At 43.2% G+C, this 21,907-nt stretch overlaps 1 protein-coding gene across 1 annotated transcript in view; it reads right to left on the bottom strand.

Moving 5' to 3' along the window:
• Positions 1-21,907, bottom strand: part of SEC6 — a 102,014-nt gene that overhangs the window by 55,494 nt on the left and 24,613 nt on the right. Inside the window, exons 5-8 of the mRNA XM_087391376.1 lie at positions 21,641-21,730; positions 19,832-19,911; positions 19,623-19,715; positions 5,091-5,117 (exon numbers count right to left, since the gene is read on the bottom strand). Of these exons, the coding sequence (XP_087247502.1) occupies positions 5,091-5,117; positions 19,623-19,715; positions 19,832-19,911; positions 21,641-21,730 (290 nt within the window). The remainder of the gene's footprint in view (positions 1-5,090; positions 5,118-19,622; positions 19,716-19,831; positions 19,912-21,640; positions 21,731-21,907) is intronic.

The following is a 21,907-nucleotide window of genomic DNA, read 5'->3' as shown; positions in this document are numbered from 1 at the left end:
AAATGCTCAAACTTGCCTATTCAAAGTGCACCGAGGTGCTACAGCAAGTCTTCACACTGAAAATTGATGGACTTTGATGTGCTGAAAGACAAGAAACACCTCGAAAATGACTGGAAATGCAGCTCCAAGGTGATTTAGGGTTTTGAAATGCTGGAGCAAATGAGGAAAAACACCTGAAATCACCTCTGATGTAGGCAGTTATGCTTCAGCAGCACCAAAAGAGCTTGAAATTGCAGTAGCAGCTCCAAAACAGGTCAAAAAACCTTCAAAAGACCTCAAAAATCTGCAATGAATGCTTACTGATGGTCAAATTTAGCTGCAATAGCCTGCAATCCCTAAAAACGGGGATGGAATAGCTCCGAATCAGCTCTTATGCAGGCCTTTCTTGGAAAACGTGCAGCCAGCCAAGATATTGATGGAACAGCATGAAGGATTCAGCAAATGGAACAAACAGAGTAGTTTATTCAAGAGAGGAGAGGCGCTTATAAGGGCAACTAATACAATGCATGTGTCCCAAGGGAGAGCATCTCCAGATCCACAAATCACTCCACTGATCTCTCAATCAAGCCCATGAATCTCTCAATTACACTTAATAGAACCTTCTACAACCAAACCTAGTCACACTAACCAACACACAACCCTTGTACCCCTAGGTACACCCCATTACATCAATTTGTCCTTCATTTCCCCCCACAAATTGATGACCTCATCCCTCAGCAATAGTACATGGGATGTTCCATGGCTTGCCCACCATCATGTGGCAGCACACATGGCCCCAACCTATGACTCACTCCTAGGACTCTTGGTTTACAACTGGAGGATTAGACAATGACTATGTATGGAAATCCCCATGGGTCCAACAAGGTAAAACCTCAAACAAAGGACTAACAATCATTTAAGGATGGACTATCCATGGCAGAGAACCATTATTAACCACATCACACAAATAACTTAGAAAACATATGGGTCATCACCCTTGTCAAGATTGACTTGGGTGGTGAAAGCAATGAGAGCTTTAGCATCCTCTGGTTCTTCTTCTTCTTCTATCTCTGCTTCTTCCACAAGGTTTTCTAAACGCGTTCAGAAAATTTCCAAACGTTTTTCAAAAACTCCATGTTTGGAAATATGGGGAAATATGGGGCAACTATGATGCTCTCACAACCCATGTCATCTAGAATCCACACAGCCATATTGCTTCACATGTCCCAAATCAAACGACTCGATACTCTGTCGAAGAGAGTGCAGATATAGGTTGATTACTGCTCAACCGTAAGACACAGCTACCTGCCAATACAAAAACAATATCAAGAATTAGACCTCCGAGTGTCGACAACTCCCACACAACCTGAGTCACAAAAACCATTGAGTATATGCTGTACTCCCAAGTTTCTTTGATGTACTTGAGAATTTTATGGCAACAAGCTAGTAAATCTCCCTTGGTTCTGATGAAAACTAACCGGTACTCTGTGATGTCCATTAGTGGAAAATCTTTCTTGAACGGCTTTGTGTTCACCTCCATTGGTGTGGCTGCTAGTTTGCAATCTTTCATCTTATAAGCCTCCAAAATCTCTTCGGCGTACTTCGTTTGTGAGATGAAGATGCCAATTTTGTCTTCATGCACCTCAATCCCAAGAAAGTAATGTGGTAATCCAAGGTCTGTCGTCTCAAACTCTTTCCTCAAGCATGTCTGAATCTCTTCGATCTTCTCCTTGTGATCATTGTACATGATTAGATCGTCAACAACCAAAATACCAGGGGATGTATCAAGATGAGGCCTAGTAAGGCCAGAGCAAGGCCAACAAATGAAAAAAAAGGAGTGAAAATTGGGCAGCAGATCTGCAATCCCACCCCAATGATCCTAGCATGTCTACACTCCCAAAGGTAGTACTAAACAGACATGCTAGGATCATTGGGGTGGGATTGCAGATCTGCTCTAAAAACATTCTATTGATTCACTGCGATCCCTCCATACATAGAAAGCTAGAAAAAGAGATCCATTCCTGAGGGAGATTCTTCTCCACAAAGATCTCTGAATCTCCTAACTGATCTGAAATCTCTCCCAATGATGCGCTTGGTTGAAGAGCTCTTCCAATGAATTGACAGGAGTGCGAGTGTGCCCTCCATTGTTGGCAGCCTAAGGGACTAATTGGCGAGAAAAGGAGAGACCAGGGCCCCACAAAAGAGAGGGGAAACGTGCACAAGTGTAGGGAGGGAGGGGGGGGCTTTGAGCAAGAAGCTTAGCACCACCCTGCCACGAAAAGATCAGGTGCAGCGTGAGGGTGCGGCACGACCAAAGATGTTAAGATAGGTCACAATCATTTGGAACAAATTTCTTAGTAGGTTACGAGATTTACAGACGACTCCAGCCATGGTCCGGCTTTCATGGTCACCAAGAGAGCCATTCCTCAAGGTTCAAGATGGATCCTAGTTATGTATCCCCTCAGGATGTTGCCTCCTTATGGGTCTTCCTTCTCTCTGAGGGGTTCCTATTGTAAGGGGATCTTTCGTTCATCATGTGTATGGCTGACCTCAGGCTCTCTCATTTTAACGAGGTTCAAGGGTTCTCTCCAACTTCTAGCAACGATTTGAAACTTCCTAGCATTACTTAACTGTAAAATCAAAAAAGGGAAGACCATTCAAGCATTACTTGCAAAAGGATAGACCCTTCAAAACCTTTTTTGAAGATGAACCAAAAGTTGAAGATGCAATAGAATTATTATACCTAAACCTATTCTTTTCCATCAAGAGAAGGGTACTGGAAAAAGAAAGAATGCAATACTTACTGACTTTTAAGAACAATCCAACCTCAAAGGCTTCGTGGATGGAAAAGGTTTTCTTTGAAGAGTATCCAAATATATTGAAGCTATGCTAGGATGCAATTATAGTTCAGGCGCTGATGGTGTCGATCTTGTGTACATTTCAGAAGCATTTGCCACAGCTATCTGATTGGTTCTAATATTGTATTACGGGGATGGCCTTATTATATGGCCTAGATCTCAACTGGCAGTTTGGACAAAGCCCTCAGGTCTTGGTGGGACCAAGTAATATAACAACGTGATTTTGGCTGATCATTATAATAAAGATACGCACACATCTTAAGGGGTCTAGTATGGGGAAGGGTGCACTAGGATGCATTTAAATGATAGGTCTATAGGCTAAGGGTAGAATTAAATGGACAGTAAGCCTTGAGCGAACTCTAGAGTCATTCCTCTTCATGTGTCAATATATATTCTTTCTCAACCATGCATATGCTTCTCTCTTATACATCTTGCATGTAGGTTCTCTCTCACAAGGCGCTCTTCTCCCACTGGAGGGCCAACTTAGCACAGTCTCTCCTTCTTTTTTTCTAATGAGCATAGTCTCTTTTTTGTAATTCTGCAGTTTCATATTAACGTTCACTTGCACACACATTTGTTGCATTTTGCACAATGAGTTCAAAGCAATTTGCACATGACACTACCCTCTTCGTGGAGGACCCAGCTACCAACATAGAGAAGGTAAGACTCCTGCTAGATGTATTTTGCCTAGCTTTTTGGGATAACAATCAACTGGAACAAGTTAGTCAACTTGGGCTTTTTTGTATAAATAAAGGGGTCTCTCACTTGGGCTAAGACTGTTGGATCCCAAGAGGTGAAACCACATGTTATCTTTGTTGCCAAGTTGGGATTGATATCTCCACAGAAGAGCAGGTGGCCCCTACCTTGGAGAATGCGCGCCATAAGCTATTCTACTAGGGCTCAGCTAAACTCTCCATTGAGGGTAGAGTAATGTCGGCCAATCAGGTCTTTCCCGTATATGTTTGATTGTGCCCAATGAAAGTTATGCACCAATTGCCGAAGTTGACCAAAGTGTGATGTACCAAGCCGTGGTGGGACACTAGGCTAGATTGGCTTGGACCTTACCCATCTCCTCAACTGATCAATACATCCCTATGGAAACACAAGCAAGCTGCTACAAAGTAACACTTGATTCACTACCAAGGCTCTACAATTGCAGGAGAGTTTGATACTGCTCCAACACAAATTATTTGTGACAAATACTATCAAGGACTGGCGTGACACACAATTGTGCTGAATCATGATCCCAATCTAGTAGCCAAGGTTAACCTGTTATCAAGCCGTCACAGACCATTTGATCTTTGAGTGCCTCCCTGTGTTAAGGGAGCCACTGAAACCGAAATGAAAACCAACCGGTTTGTGTGAATGGATGTGGCTCCACGATGCAATGAAGTACTATAAGGAAGGCAATGGACGCACTCAAGGCCATAGCAGCACAAATGGTTCAGTCCTCACCACCCACTAGTATTAACTTAAGGTTTGGTATATGTAACAACACATAAGGACAATCAAATAAATAGCCCTCCATGTCTTCTTCTCAAGCCATAGAGCGTTGCTGTAAGCAAAGCTCAATCATTGGAAAATCTTTCTCAAATACCCTCTTGTTCCTTACAGGCCTCAACAATCTTAAGGCATGGAAGAAGTAACCCTTGAGTGATAATTATAACATCCTTAGAGAAGCATAGAAAGCATGCATTTAATCAAAGAAAGCTGTACACAAGACATTCCTTTGGAAACCACCTTGTCTAAAATTTCAAACTTCGTTCAAGCAATTCATTTTTTCAAGACTGCACACCACAAACATTCTACTACTTTGCCCCTCGAGCAAATTTTATTTTACAAAATACCATTTGCCCTTTCTTCTCAAGCCATAGAGCGTTGCTGTAAGCAAAGCTCAATCATTGGAAAATCTTTCTCAAATACCCTCTTGTTCCTTACAGGCCTCAACAATCTTAAGGCATGGAAGAAGTAACCCTTGAGTGATAATAATGACATCCTTAGAGAAGCATAGAAAACATGCATTTAATCAAAGAAAGCTGTACACAAGACATTCCTTTGGAAACCACCTTGTCTATAATTTCAAACACTCGTTGAAACAATTCATTCTTCAAGACTGCACACCACAAACATTCTACTACTTTGCCCCTCGAGCAAATTTTCTTTTACAAAATACCATTTTCACAAAGGGAAAATGAAGGCATTGACAATATTTTAAACCCGAAATATGCATATTGTACCAAAATTAGAACGCACCTTAGAGCACGAACAAGTGTCTGAGGACTGCAAATCAAATAAATTTATTAAGTGATACCCAAAATTTTCTTTCAAAAATAGACCGCCACCACAAAGCTCAACAAGACAAAAATATTCTTATATATTTTTTTATATACCTTTGTAAGACTAGAATAAGTCCAATCATACAAATTTAGAATTTTTGTTGTTCTAAAGATCAAAAATCTACAAAGAAAATAAAAGAGAAAATGAAAGAGAAGAAAAAAGAGGTAAAGAAAAACTTTTATGAAAAGCAAAAGGAAGACATACTTAGCAAGCAAATTCTTAAAGAATATTGATCTCTCTTTGAAAACAATAAGAATACAGTTTTTTGCTGAAAGCCAACATACAATAGTGCAAATGAGCAGATACAACATTTTTTTTAATTTCATTCTTACTTTTTTGTTTGGAAGAGGATGTTCACCTACTTTTATATATAGGCAGTCCATGAAAACAAAACCAAAAGCCACTTGCCTTGTAAGAATGACAACTATACATTTAAAAAAGACTATTGCATTCTGAAACATTCTGCCAATACTCACAATAGACAACATGTTTTAGATTCCTTTTATAAAGTCACGTTTAACAGCTGTCTTTTCATGCTATAATGGAAGCGATCGATTAGCTTGCAATGTATAAGCACGACAACAGAGGTTACAAATGTGTGCACTGAAGAATGCAAGGAGTAGCACAGATTTAATATGCTTGGATAAACTCACATACAAATTTTATATGCCTGAATAAACCACTTTGGTAGGTCAAGGTTGCAAGTCATATGGTGGCTGTCACGAGGGAGTGATTTCTCACGAATGCTGATAGGCAGCCATAATACATATGGACCTATGCCATTGAATAGACAACCAATAGCTATGTGAAATGGACAGGATGCTCCATTGCAACAGTTTATTCATGGTCCTGGTGCTGATTTTGCATGGCCAAGGCAATGGTTTTTAGCATGCAATCTCTCAGGATTCAAGGTTGTACAGTGGAAGAGCACTCCCTACTCTCCCCAAGGAAATGGGCAAGTAGAATCTACCAATAAATCCCCATGTACCACTACTCCCCCAATGCCTGCCGCCGACCCTCCAACACAAGAACAAACTCATTGGGATCAGCGAGATGCATTTGTAAGATTAAGTATCCTTCAAGTTTGGATGAGGATATAGCAAATTAAACTAGGAAGTCAATAATTGATGCTAGATACATGTAGAATGCAATTACTAAAAGAAGAGGACATAATCATAGATCAACACGAGATCGCTCGCAATGTTTCAAGAGAGGGGTATGTCACGAGGGCATCATTTCTAGCGCGTGCATGTTGGCCTGCATGTGGGCACGACATAAAGAAAGCAAGGAGCAAGGTCCTGGGCTACTAGGTGTGCTAGAACCCCTAGCAATTAATGCCTTGGGGGTAAAAATGGTGGTTGGGTCCAAGAGGGGGGGGGGAAGCCCTAAGGATCCAAGGTTGGGCCATTGGAATGGACCCCATAGAGGGGGCAAGGGGCAATTGAATTTCAAGTTGGTCATTGGAGTGACCACATAGGAAGCTTGGGGGCAAACTAAAGCCCAAGGGGAAAAATGCAAGCGTGGGCTGCCACGTGGCATGCCCATGCAGAACCATTTTGGCAAGGAAGACCTTGGAACGCTCCAACGTCGCATGAAAGAGGACTGCGCATATGTTGTGAGCTCTCACATGCGGATTTTCGTACGAAAGCAAAAACCGCAAGCTGGCTGGTCATCACGCACGTTGACGAACTTGAAGGCTGGCTGGCCGACGAGCAGTAACGGGCTAATGGCGCATGCAAGAGCTCACAAGCTGGATGTTTGGCATCGCGGGAGCTATGTGCTTGGCCCAAGGATCAGCCTTGGCCCGTCGCGTGGGCAGGGATCCATCTGAAGGTCGCGTGAGCTCGTGGAGGACCTGGTATGCACGTCGGGGCTTGGCCAGAACTGTCGATGCACAGGTTGGTGGCTTGGAGGCATATTTCATCACGGACTCTGCCGCTCGTCAATTGTGTCTTGGTTGGAGAGGGGCTGCGCCTTGGCGCCTGGCTTTCTTGACATGTGAGCTCGGTTGGAGAGGGCAGAGGGTTCCAAGTGACTCTTCCTACTGGTTAGTCACAAGGCCCTTGCTGGGCCACGTGTGGTGTTTCGGGAGTGCCATACATGAATGTTGGGCTCCACCCGCTGGTGGAGGACTGACTGATAGAGCTGGCTGCACATTTTCTCTTTCTCTTTTGGAGATTCCTTAGCTCGTGGATGAGCTGGGTTGGTGACTCTGAAGTTGTCAATTAATGCAGCAAGGAACCTGTGTGATCCAGTATGGATTGCTAGTAACAGCACCTAGGTTTGATGCGAATGCTTGGGACAGAATTAGATGCTTCTAGTTTGCTTGATGAAGGAAGAGCCTAGAAGGGCTGAAGTTAGGGGCATTCATGCCTGAGGAAATGTGGAATGCTCTGAGTGCAAGGCCAAAGGGGACTTCTAGACAGGTGAATGCACGAAAGGCAGCTTCACAAGAGGTTCAAAAGCTTTTGGCGGGTATCTTGTTTTGTGTAGAAACATGTTTTTGGTTTCTCTAGGAGATAGGCAGAGGGCACACGGTTGGTACAGTCTTGTGGGCTGAATAGACATGCTTGAGATTGGAAAGTATCCCCTAAACCCTAGAGAGAGACGATACCAGTGTGACTGCCATAGTGTTTGCTGTGTAGAGAAGCAAGTTCTCTTTTGGAAGAAACAGGTTGATGTATCAAGATGTATGCTGCCCATAGGGTGAGAGACTATTGGTAGTGGCAGTCCTGAACAGTGTAGAAAGCTTATGTATGCTTTCTTTCTCTGCATTGAGCCGATGGATGGCTGATAGGGCAAATAGTGACAGCTATGGGGAATTGTGTGGCCAAGGGTGGTTACTAGTAACAGTTCCAGGCTATGTGCAAGCTTCCTGGAGTAGGATGGAGACCTACTATCAAGTGTGGTCAGAGCAGTGAACAGTAAGGCTATGCAAGGTATGTGGATGCCCAATGGGATGTGGAATGCTCCAGTTGTAAGAAGGAATGTATTCTCTGTATAGCCTGGATTCAAGACCTCTCACTTAATTAAAGAAATACCGCAAGGGGCGCCAAGGTTTGGGGCCAATCTGTGTCTTTGTCTTGGTACAGGGGCACTCTATCTCCCAGTCTGCTGGTAATACTTTTGCTGAATTGTTAATGTAGCAGTGTTGATTGGTTGCTTGTTAGTTTTAGTACCCTTTAATTTATTGAAGACCGGTTTCAGTAGCACATAAGATATGGAAGCTAACAATCACGGTGGAGCCAAAGCCCGTGAATGTGGAGAACGAAAACGGAAGTCCAAGTACAGGGGAAGAGAAACATGCTGAAGCTGTGTCCATCATCATCGAAAATACAGTTGATTTAATTATCCCCCCACATCTAGCTCACATGAATGACATGTGAATCTTCGACTATTTTCAAGGGCAACCTATGAGAGAGCAACCTCATAGGAATCCTAAGCCTCCAGAATCAATTGTAGAAAGAAAGAAAGTTTATTAAAGTCTTCGGAAGACCGATGGGTCTATGAGACTGTGAAAAAACTGATACAATGAGCTATGGTAGTGGAGCTACTAAACGAGCATCCATACCAATGCAGAATGCAAAAAAGCAAAATGGTAGTACTAAATCCTAAGTACAACATAGTCATATCTCGACTGTATATATCAATCAATCAATCTCAGCATCATTGTCGACATCATCATAACCATCATCAGCAGCAGCGGCAGCAGCAGGACATCAGGATGGATGAGGCTGTGGAAGTGGAGGCATGAGGTCAGCAATAGAGTGCTGACACCCCCCCAAGGGTGCAGTCCTGGTACGTCTCCTAGTCGTAGCTCTGCGGCTAACCAGGGCCACTGTGACCCCCGTTGGTCGGGCTCCGACCCTAAACAAGGAGGGGATGTCCCCAAGTATGATCTGTGAGTCAACCCTCTGTCTCAACTGTGTTGGGTCACAGGCCGGTCACGGTCACGTCGAGGTCTCGCTCGTGGGGGTCTATGTGATCTGGCTGAAAGAACTCCGTGATAGAGCTCTGAGAGGTATCAGTCAAGGAGGATGGACAAGGTTTGGACTCCACACTACATGACCACATCACGTAAAGGACCTCAGATCAATTGGCTGCAGTTGGCTAGAAGGTGGATAAGCATGCCCTTGCAATGCTCCTCTTGAAGGTGCTTTGTAGCAACCATAACATGAGCAAGATGTGCAAATCCTAATAGTTTCAAAAGATGGGTACTTTGTTGCTAGAAGAAGAACAAGGGCACAAATTTCCAATGGGAGGCCTTTCTAGCTTCAAAAAAGGAAATGAAAGGTTAATCCCAGAAAGGGTGACGACAACGAATCTTCAAATAATAGGACAAGAAGCAAAAGGAAAGGTGTATCTACTATAACAAGCCAAAATACTCTCCCAAAAACTGTGAATCAGAAGAAGAATGACAAACCCAAGAAAGAGACCGAATATGAATTAACCACTCTTAATTTAGAACCCTTCCCTTGTCGTGAAGCAATCATAGGCACACAGTGTGTTTCCTTCCCTTGTGGTGAAGCAATCATAGGCACACAATGTATTTCCTTAGAAAGAGAAAGTATACATAGACTTCAAAGTATTAAAACACAACAAACAGGGATTGGTTCAACTCAATGAGATTGATAAACCCACATTTCAAGGTGACGATGGGTAAGAAAATGAGTTGTTCTACCAAAGGGATTCACAACTTACCAGTAAGGACTAGTCAAGGAGAAAAGGAAGCACTCACATATGTCGTCTTATATTTCAAATCTGTGTAAATTCTCCAATGACTTAGTGCCATTGCAAAGCATAACATGAAAGTGGAGTCCAATGACCATATATTATCGTAAGGTCAATCCGGGTGGGTGAAGAGAGAAAAAGAAAGAAAATTTATGAATGTCTAAAGGGACCAAAGGGTCTATGAGGCTGAAAAAAAACAGATACAATGAAAGCTAAGGTGAGGGGTGAGTCAAAACATGCACCCCATACCCAAAGCTTGTGTCTGAGATAATAAAATAGATGCATTGTGTTGTCGTCCAAAGAGAGAAAACACAAATGTAAAGACCAACGATGGAAGGCCCTTGGCTATCAACCAACAACTCAGGTATTCGAATGACTAGACCTATGTATGTGGTCGGTTGAGGATAGACAAGATGAGCTCAAATGATAGTGGCTTTGGAATTGGTGAGGGCTGGCGTCATTGAGGAACTAGATCACAGTCAACATGAACAAACTATTCTGATCCCTCCCTCCTCCTCTGTAGAGGAACCTTGTCATTTGACAAGTGCTACCATCACTCCTGCAGTCTATCTCCCAATGCCAAAGAAGTAGAGAGGACATGTTTGCAATCTCATGTTTGTGTCCACCCAAGGTCGAGTCTATTGAGTCGTGCACTTTGGGTCTCTAATACTGTTGGGGTAAAGGCACATTGCCACCCTTTAAAATGTTATGACACCTATGACTGTCTTAAGATAGTCATAGGGTGAATCCCTAATCCTAATAAAACCTATGAGTTTGTGGTGTGGCTCAACACTTTACACACCCACACTTTTTGTGTCTCCCTCTCTCTGTCTCCATTGTTCCACTCCCTCACTCTTTCCCTCACAAGTGGTATCAGAGCCTCTACCTCTCCCTCTCAACTCCGGTCTACCCCTCTCTCTACCCCTCCCTCTCCCCTCGGGCCTCGTGCCCTCAGCAGCGGCAGCAGCGAGCAGCGCGCAAGAGCAGGTCGCGCGCGAGCAGCGACAGCAGCAGCAGTAGCTAGCTGCTACCCGCTACCAGGCGGGCGCAGCTAGCGCCTCCACCGCACAGCACCGGCTGCAAGGCAGCAACCGCGACAGGTACGGCCATCCGTACCGATTGTACGGACGTCGTACAGGCAGCCGTACCGTACGGACGTGGCTGTACGGACGCCGCGACAAGCAGGTATAGGTCGAATTTTTTTTGGGATCCGTGCCCTCGCAGGTACAGGGTACAGCAGGTACCCTGCGCAGGTACAGAAGGTACAGCAGGCACAGATTTTTTTTTGGGGGGAAGAAGGAAAAGAGAGCGCACTCTGCTCTGCATTCCCGGAATTTTTTATTCAGTTCTAAAACTGTGTGTTTGAGGTACAGCAAGTACAGTCGTGTCCCTCGTGCTTGAGGTGACTAGTGCCACAGTGTGTGGTGGTTGCACAGTTATTTTGTTTCGGGAAGGTCAAATGCCTTAATTTGCAGAGGGCTTTTATGCTTTTGCTGAGTGCAAATCTCAGTTTTTGGGTGACAATTTCAAAGGGCTTTTGCCTGGAAGTGTATGCAGTGTATGCCTTGAGGCAGTGTGGAGCCAGGGTGCCCACATTGGTCTTGTTTCCGCAGTGTACTCAGTGACATTTCTTGCAGGTCACATTCTGTGTACGACACTTTGAAAATCTCAGTTGAGCCACGCTTGGCCAGGGCGCATCGAGTTTACTCGGTCCCTAACTGTCCATCGTTGACAGTGCTCAAAAGATTTTCTCTTCAGTGTTTGTACGTTGGGATCTGTGTTGTTACTGTGTACACAGGGCCGTTTATGCATTACATTGTCAGGTGAAAGTGCCAGGAGAGTGCTGTATTATGTATGCTACCTCAGTGTTGAGGTGTTTTTTCACTTGATACACGTGTCAAATCAAGGGGCTTTTGCCCAGATTTTGCTTGTGAGCACTTGAGTTACTGTTTGAGACCTTCAGATGCCTTTTATCCCCTTGGCAGAAGGGTGATTGTTTGGGATTTGTCCCATACTTTGTTGCAGGTTTGTGACAGGCTGAGGTGTTTGGAGCTTTTTTTTTCAGTGGACAAAACAGTGTATGACAAGTGGTTTATGCATATAAAATCAGTGTAATACCTCATCTGAGGTGGGAGAAGTGTCCAGGACAGCAGTGTTTTGTGCTTCGTCAGATGATGATGCACTGATAAAGCACTTGTGGAACAGCTGCAGCATTCTGAAGTTACTGTTTTATGCCTATTTGAGCACGGTACAGTGTGTCAGAAGGTACAGTGACTGGAGGGAAAATTTTCTGTTTTGCTGCAGATTTTTTGACAGTAAAAAACAGCACTATTGTGAGTGCTCCTGGCTCTTGATAGAGTAGGTTTTCTGAGAAATCAGAATTTTATTTAGTCATTTTTTGACTTACAGGGAGTCAGGCACTTTCCTATCTGCTATGGTATCAGGGGGAAGTGAATCTTCAATACTGAACATAAAGAAATTGGAAGGGGCACACAATTATGCATTATGGGCAGAACAGTGTTTGAATGTACTTCTGCTAAAGAAGATTTCTAAGCCCATAAGGGTGAAGGGTGTCAAGCCATCTGGGATGGCAAATGATGAGTGGGAGGAGCTTGATTTGTCCGCAAGGGCTGCTATCATGCTTACTCTCAGTGATTCTCTTGTGTTCAATGTTCAGGCTGAAAAGACCTCTTATGGCCTATGGCAGAGGCTAGAAGAGTTGTATGCCCAAAAGAGTTCAGCCAGTAAGGTTTATTGGTTGAAGAAGCTTGTCGACCTTCGCATGAAGGAAGGTACAGCTATGACCTCACACTTGAGTGAGTTCAATGCCATCTTTACACAGCTTATTGCACAGGGATTGAACCTTGATGAGGAGTTCCAGGCTACTTTCTTGTTGTGTACCCTCCCTGAGAGTTGGGACACTTTCAAGACCACTCTGTCAAATTCAAATGTCACTCTTATGTATGCTGATGTGGAGAGCTCTCTCCTTATGGAGGAGATGAGCAGGAAGAATAATATGGGCAGCAAGTCTTCCAATGCTTTGCAGGTACAGGAAAGAGGTAGGACTCAACAGAAGGGGAGATCTGCTGGCAAGACCAAATCCCGCAGTCATTCCCGTGGCAAAAAGGATATTGAATGCTTTTATTGTGGCAAGAAGGGACATGTGAAGTCTAAGTGCTTCAAGTTTATACGGGATCAGAAAGCCAAGAAGGCTGAGACAAAGGATGCAGGCAGTGGAAGCAAAGGCAAAGGCAAGGCCAAGGCAGATGACTTGGATGCAGTGAATGTTGCAGCAGAGGACAGTGACAGTGACAGACATGATGTTTTATGTTCTTCTGCTGTAATTGCACATACCTTGGTTGTTGATGGCCATGACATGCACACCTCGCTCTTGGATTCAGGTGCTTCTTTTCATGTTACGCCTCATAGGGAGTGGTTTACTTCCTACACAGGTACTCATGGAGTTGTTCACCTTGGGAACAACTATGCATGTCAGATTGCAGGGATTGGCAGTATACAGATAGTATTCCCTGATGGACGCATATTTATGCTTGATGGTGTTCGCCATGTGCCGCAAATCAAGAAAAATCTGATTAGCACTGGCTTGTTGGATGACAGTGGTTACCACACCACATTTGGGGATTCCAAATGGGTGATTACTGATGGCCAGGTTGTAGTGGCTGAGGGTTATAAGAGTGATACCTTGTACCCTCTTTATGTTTCCAGTGTAGGTAATCATGTTGTTGCCATAACCGAGCTGCCAAAGGTTTCATTGTAGCATAGTCGGTTGGGACACATGTCCGTTAAAGGAATGCAAGAACTGTCACGTTTGGGTTATCTGCCGTCTCTTTCATTTTCAGATTTGCCTACTTGTGATCATTGCATATTTGGCAAGCATTCTATGACTCCTCATAAGAGGAGAACTCCCCAGAATAGAGCACCGCTTGATCTAGTGCACACTGATTTGTGTGAGATGCCACAACTATCACTAGGGGGTGCAAAGTATTTCATTACCTTTATTGATGATGCCACACGCAAAGTGTGGGTCTATTTCTTGAAGCATAAGAGCGATGCCTTAGATGCTTTCAAGAAGTTTGTCGCTCAAGTTGAGAATCGGACAGGACGCAGGCTGAAATGCCTTACATCCGATAATGGGGGTGAGTATGTGTCACATATTATTCTTCCTGCTCATCTCCTCCATAAGGAGAGAGCTCTCCACATCAGCATACATAAGAGTGACATTTGAATTTGACAGAGTGGTCTTGAAAGTGTCCCAACTCTCAGGGAGGGTACACAACAAGAAAGTAGCCTTGAACTCCTCATCAAGGTTCAATCCCTGTGCAATAAGCTGTGTAAAGATGGCATTGACCTCACTCAAGTGTGAGGTCATAGCTGTACCTTCCTTCATGCGAAGGTCGACAAGCTTCTTCAACCAATAAACCTTACTGGCTGAACTCTTTTGGGCATACAACTCTTCTAGCCTCTGCCATAGGCCATAAGAGGTCTTTTCAGCCTGAACATTGAACACAAGAGAATCAGTGAGAGTAAGCATAATAGCAGCTCTTGCGGACAAATCAAGCTCCTCCCACTCATCATCTGCCATCCCAGATGGCTTGACGCCCTTCACCCTTATGGGCTTAGAAATCTTCTTTAGCAGAAGTACATTCAAACACTGTTCTGCCCATAATGCATAATTGTGTGCCCCTTCCAATTTCTTTATGTTCAGTATTGAAGATTCACTTCCCCCTGATGCCATATCAGATAAGGAAAGTGCCTGACTCCCTGTAAGTCAAAAAATGACTAAATAAAATTCTGATTTCTCAGAAAACCTGCTCTATCAAGAGCCAGGAGCACTCACAATAGTGCTGTTTTTTACTGTCAAAAAATCTGCAGCAAAACAGAAAATTTTCCCTCCAGTCACTGTACCTTCTGACACACTGTCCCGTGCTCAAATAGGCATAAAACAGTAACTTCAGAATGCTGCAGCTGTTCCACAAGTGCTTTATCAGTGCATCATCATCTGACGAAGCACAAAACACTGCTGTCCTGGACACTTCTCCCACCTCAGATGAGGTATTGCACTGATTTTATATGCATAAACCACTTGTCATACACTGTTTTGTCCAATGAAAAAGGCTCCAAACACCTCAGCCTGTCACAAACCTGCAACAAAGTATGGGACAAATCCCAAACAATCACCCTTCTGCCAAGGGGATAAAAGGCATCTGAAGTTCTCAAACAGTAACTCAAGTGCTCACAAGCAAAATCTAGGCAAAAGCCCCTTGATTTGACACCTGTATCAAGTGAAAAAACACCTCAACACTGAGGTAGCATACAAAATACAGCACTCTCCTGGCACTTTCACCTGACAATGTAATGCATAAACGGCCCTGTGTACACAGTAACAACACAGATCCCAACATACAAACACTGAAGAGAAAATCTTTTGAGCACTGTCAACGATGGACAGTTAGGGACCGAGTAAACTCGATGCGCCCTGGCCAAGCGTGGCTCAACTGAGATTTTCAAAGTGTCGTACACAGAATGTGACCTGCAAGAAATGTCACTGAGTACGCTGCGGAAACAAGACCAATGTGGGCACCCTGGCTCCACACTGCCTCAAGGCATACATTGCATACACTTCCAGGCAAAAGCCCTTTGAAATTGTCACCCGAAAACTGAGATTTGCACTCAGCAAAAGCATAAAAGCCCTCTGCAAATTAAGACATCTGACCTTCCCGAAACAAAATAATTGTGCAACCACCACACACTGTGGCACTAGTCACCTCGAGCACGAGGGACATGAGTGTACTTGCTGTACCTCAAACACACAGTTTTAGAACTGAACAAAAAATTCCGAGAATGCACAGCACAGTGCGCTCTCTTTTCCTTCTTCCCCCCAAAAAAAAATCTGTGCCTGCTGTACCTTCTGTACCTGCGCAGGGTACCTGCTGTACCCTGTACCTACGAGGGCACGGATCCCCAAAAAAAAAATTCGACCTGTACCTGCTTGTCGTGGCGTCCGTACAGCCACGCCCGTACGGTACGGCTGCCCGTACGGCGTCCGTACAGTCGGTACGGATGGCCGTACCTGTCGCGGCTGCTGCCTTGCAGCCGGTCGACGGGCTGCACGCGGCCGGTGCTGCGCGCGGCCGGTGCTGTGCGGTGGAGGCGCTGGCTGCGCCCGCCTAGTAGCGGGTAGCAGCTAGCTGCTGCTGCAGCTGTCGCTGCCCGCGCGCGACCTGCTCCTGCGCGCTGCTCGCTGCTGCCGCTGCCGCTGCTGAGGGCACGAGGCCCGAGGGGAGAGGGAGGGGTAGAGAGAGGGGTAGACCGGAGTTGAGAGGGAGAGGTAGAGGCTCTGATACCACTTGTGAGGGAAAGAGTAAGGGAGTGGAACAATGGAGACAGAGAGAGGGAGACACAAAAAGTGTGGGTGTGTAAAGTGTTGAGCCACACCACAAACTCATAGGTTTTATTAGGATTAGGGATTCACCCTATGACTGTCTTAAGACAGTCATAGGTGTCATAACATTTTAAAGGGTGGCAATGTGCCTTTACCCCAACAGTAAAAAGTAGTACATTTTATTTTTTCGAAAGTTATTAAGTTAAATCCCTGAAAAATTTATATATAAAATTCAATGTAAAGAAAATTGGCACTCACAATATGCAATAATTTAAAATATTTAAATAGAGAAGAGGCATGGAAGACTCTTTTGTATTCCAGAGAATAAGCTATGCTTGCAATTTTACATTATCATATGTTTACAAGAAACATTGCTCTCAATGAGTCTTTCTACAATGGAGTCTGCCACTTGAGGCAATGATTACTACCCAAGGCCTTTTCAATGATTGAAGTACGCCTTTACAATAATTGAATTCTGACTGATGCTCAAGACGATCGGTACCCCCTACCTGCACAATGATTGAGTTCCAGGTTCACTGAAATTGGAACTACTACTCAAAAGTCCACTTTGGGAACAATATTTCAGCAACTGTGGATGCTTTGGACTGGCTGGACAGCAAAGGGCAGCAAAGGATCACCTTCCCAATCAAATCGCTAAAGTCTCTAGGTACTCTGGGAATATTTCTTGAGCACCTCCGGGCATAGCACACAACCCAAAGCACAAATCGTAGCAAACAAGGTCACTTGGCATGAAATTGCAGCACTAGGGCAGCTCCTGGAAGCCAGCAATTGAATCGCAATCACATCATGAATACTCTAGGACAAATCACAATCATCTGGGGAAGAAGCCTAGCGTTGGGATTGCTTGGATTACAAGAAGCAGCTATGAGGACACAGTCGCCTTCAAGAAAGAGTGCTGGAAGAATAGGGGTAGAAGCATCACACTGCACTAGAAAAAGGGCTGGACCCCCCCGAAGGTATTTATTGCAATAGAAATAGACTTTTGTACAACTGGCTCTCACAAGAGCTTGGCTGAGTACAACTCTTAATGATTCTAGAGCTCAGGGGCTCTTCTTTTATGAGCTTGGCCCCAACCTGAAAGCAAAGCTTTCTAAAAAGCTGGGGCTAGCTTTATTTTACCTAATTTTAGACTTTCTTTCCCAAAAAGCTGGGCTTTTATACTTTTAGCTTTCTAGAGCTTCTAAAAGCTGATTCGCATACTTTTTGGGCCAGAGTCTTGGCTTTTAGGCTATTTCGCTGGCTTTTAGCCTTGTGGGGCCCTCCATATGTGGGCACCACCTCCTCCTGATGCTTTTTATCTTAGATCCCACTTTTTGGCGCTTTCCCTTGGCTTTTGAGTCCTTTTTGCACCCTTCTTGGACCTACACATCCAAAATCCAACACTTTAACCCGTTAAAGGTTAGTCTAATGCATGCATTCTAGTTCTTGTACTATTTCTAGTCCCTTGTGGGCGTCCCCATAGTTCTCTTTTACTAATGCAATGCAAAAGTAAAACAATAATACTTCTTGGTTAACCACTTTAACTTTCTTCGGCCAAAATCAATTCCTGTTTAAGAATTATTCCTTTATTTTCTTAGGAGAAGTCCCAAATGGTGACATTTACAATGATTGCACAATGATAAGCTCCACCTTTACAATAATTTTGACATGTGCTCTTGTTGGCAAGAAGGTATCATGTGCCAATAGATTGGTGAGATTTTGTTTACAGCCATTGATGCTTTGATCTCTGCATTCATGATTCTTTGTATGTCCCGAGGATAAAGAAGTGTTTCCCTTCAATTTCATCATTACTAGAAGAGGATTTCAGGTTTTTGAAGACGACAAGTGTACGGTTCGTAACAAGGAGAATGATTATGCATGGTGTTAACATGCACACTCTCTTGTGGTCTATTTCAGCTTGATGCATGTGAGAAAAGAACACAAATTGCATATTCAGTTTCTACTTCCATATCTACCATGCAGGATACAGAGTTGTAGCATGCCACGTTTGGGCATGTAAACTTTCGTAGTCTTAGCTTATAAAGAAATTTCAGCCTTGCCTCCTTTGAAAGCTCCTCCCAAGCATATATGTGAGGGGTCTATTCTTGGAAAAATGCATAAGTTCCATTCCCCAAGGATGGGGCATTGTATAAAAAGTATATCTTTATTCATATAAAATAAAAGTTCTATACAATAAGGCTTCAGAGCCTTTCTCTCTTCTCTGAAACACTGAGAACATTGGGCTTTGAATTCCCAAATACACTCCTAGCTCTAAACCTAGTCGATAGAGAGTCAACGCTATTGTCATTGCTGGCCAGGGACATGGCTGCTGAATAACATGAAACAAAAACTAGGAAAGAAACATACCCTATAAGCAAAAACATGCACTTATGCTCTCATTATCTGGCATCCAGAGGTCCGGAAAAACCTCTCATAAAAAAATGACGGAATGCACATTTATAAACTCCCTCAATCTCAATCTAGGCTTAGCTAAACGATAGGTATACATATACACATTGATTTGCCACCCCTCTACAAGGATCCAACTTGTGATGCTAAATACACACACACACACACACACACACACACACACACATGTGTGTGTGTGTACATATATATATATATATATATATATATATATATATATCCACACACACACACTTTTTATACATACATATCCACACACACAAACTTTTTTTTGTGAAATACACACATACACACACATATGTATGTATGTATGTATGTATGTGTAGAGAGAGAGAGATGAATCCAAGAACATGTCCAAACTCATCCTCTAAAAACACCACACAGTGCAGTTTTAATCTCATGATAGTCACTCACAAGATTGAAAACCATAAACTCCATCATGCGTAGCAGGAACTAGCTACTATGGCATCCCCCTTGATGTCATCAGCACCAATGGTGGGTCTGGACCATAGTATAAATATATACACATGCAAAACCACACACCAATACATAATTGAGCATCCATTTATTCTCCTTGTGACAATGTCCCTTCTCCTTGCAGCTGATAGAAAATTTCCAGGTTACTGATGTTAAAGGAGTTGTTTTATGCAGCCAAAACCATGACCACCGAGTACCAAACTATGCTAATCCTGAAATATCCTTAAAAGAAAGACTAAATCAATCTTTCACGTATGCACATGCTATATGAAGATGCAAATGTAGAGCCAAATTGCAGTCATACTGTAAAACAGGAAGACAAGGATCCCTTCTTAATCAGGAACCTCAAAATAATAAGATGTTGTCCACCTCACAAACTTCTAACAAAAACACTGCCTTCTGCATCATACCTTTCCTTCGCAAGCTGGAAGAAATTCCCAACATGTCCCCAAAGTGTAAGCTCAAATTTTGCTCTTGTTTCGCTGACATCTTCAAAGTACTCACTGTCAAAAAATAATGAAAGCATGTTCACAGTAGATTACAAAGAAACTCAAGATCTCAAAGAGCAACTTGCCTTCCAGATTCCAAACTATAGGTGTAAGGTCTGAAAGTAACGAACCTCAATTTGCTTGCCTCTTCTTTATGTGAAGACGCAGTAGCTAAAGCAAAACGCCGCTTGCCCTCAAGGGCAGTCAGCCGCTGCAACATTAGGCAACTTGTTAGTTCCAAGGCAAAAGTACCCTTTCAAAAGTAACAGGTAACAGTACTGTACATAAAATGTTGGATTTTATGTACAGTACTGTTACCTGTTCCTTGTTTAAACTAACTTAAACATGAGTCCAGATCCTGATAATCACTGCAGCCCCTCTCGAGAGCCCTGTAACAGCCTGTACGTTGGTCTCCTAGCTCATAATGAATGAGCATTCTAATATCAAGTAGTCTATATGGTTTCGAATTATAGAAGCACACTTGCACACAATCCCCTTGTGGAATGAACTACAGTGAAATAACAGGAGGTAACAATCACCCTGGCAGCTCCAGTGAAAAATGGAAGGATGTATTGAAAATGGTAATGCCATTGTGCAGAAGTACCATGGAATAAGTCCATTGCATACTGATCATTATGATGAACATAAATTGGAAACCCGTATCTCAAATTCAGCGCAAGTGAAACATCTATATAGTACAAGCACCCAACTCATGGCTCTCCACCATGAGCAACGCCAATTGCTGAGAGCCTACATTATGGTTTATCTTGTGATGATAGGATACCCTACCATCACAGACATTACATTGCCATGGGTAGGGCTATGACCAGTGGCCATAACTCATCCACCTTGCCATCAGGAAAGCATAATCCCTACATGCAGCAGGGATCTAACATTTACAGCACTCAAATTACAAAATGTACACAGAGCCTTCTCACCGATAGGTGACCACAGCCCCAAGTAGATCCTTGTTCGATATTCATTTACACAAAGTTAGTCAAGAGTAGACCATTCTCAACCTACACCTGCATCCTTGAAATGAGCTTAAAACGAACTATTAAGACAATAAAAATTCTCCCAAATTGGATCTTCTACACAAATGTTCCCACATGGCATGGCATCCTAGTAACTTCAATAAGCAAAAATTGAGAGCTCTCATTGACTGATGTACAATGTAATTAATAGAAAATACATTTCTTCCTTTCCAGCCTTATCCATAAGCTTAACAGGTTTGATAATGGTGAATTAAGGATACTGGGTGGCGCCATCTTTACTTCCTTTGGAGCTTGAGACATGCAAGTTTCAAGTGCATAAATTTTTTAGAGGAGATGAGATCTGAGCAAGAAGAAAGTTCGTAACCCTTGATTAAGTAGCAAGATAGGCCAGAAAAAGCTTCTACTTGAGAAGTATTGAATGCTCATAGAAATGGCTTTAAAATTTCAATCTCCAACAGATGAGTGTGGACATCAATCTCTAAATGTCCTAACTGGTGAGTAAACAAAGGTTGGGATTAATCCAATGTCCAGCAATGGGATAGGATCTACTATCTTAGATAAGAGTGTCAAATGATAGTGACAGCATATTGGTGGGGCCTCATATGATGTCATCCTTGGATAATGTAGCTCCCAAGAGAGAATGGACTTACATGAATTGATGTTTTAATTGAACAACCAAACAAAGCCAGATGGATTTATCGTGTTACCTCCTAGATGAGTGCTTGTAACAGAGGACAAACGCACTACGACTGTGCATAGATTTCCACTTTTACCTCCTACAATTTTTAGACAAAATAGCATTTTTTCAAGAGCTCGTCGCGATAATGCCTCCATTCAACCCGCACATGTAGAGAGAATTATCTTGAACTTTAACCATTACAATCTCTATGAGACTTGAAGAAGATGCTCAAAAAAGAAGAAGAAAAGAGCAAAGTATCTTCCAACCTCAAAAGTGTTGACAAGCTGCCTGTCATCAATTAAAGATTCCCTTGCATCTTGAGACTCTATAGATATTGACATCATCCCTTCTACATCCTGCAATCCCCCAGAAATTTGGCATGACATGAGTACCCATACCACAAGATGCATACCATCAATTCTTCTCATGGATACTTATACATGGCAGCTATGTCATGCTATCCTTCAGCCTTCCTCGAGCAGTATACAAAATAAACAACTACACAGGATAAAAGGCATTTTTGCTTTAGAAAG

Source organism: Dipteris shenzhenensis, chromosome 20 (genome assembly GCF_047967505.1).
Source record: "Dipteris shenzhenensis isolate YYH24624 ecotype China chromosome 20, Dip_SZ_1.0, whole genome shotgun sequence".
Lineage (NCBI taxonomy): Eukaryota > Viridiplantae > Streptophyta > Polypodiopsida > Gleicheniales > Dipteridaceae > Dipteris > Dipteris shenzhenensis.
The sequence above is the reverse complement of the archived record's forward strand: the minus strand, read 5'-3'. Positions and strand labels throughout refer to the sequence as shown.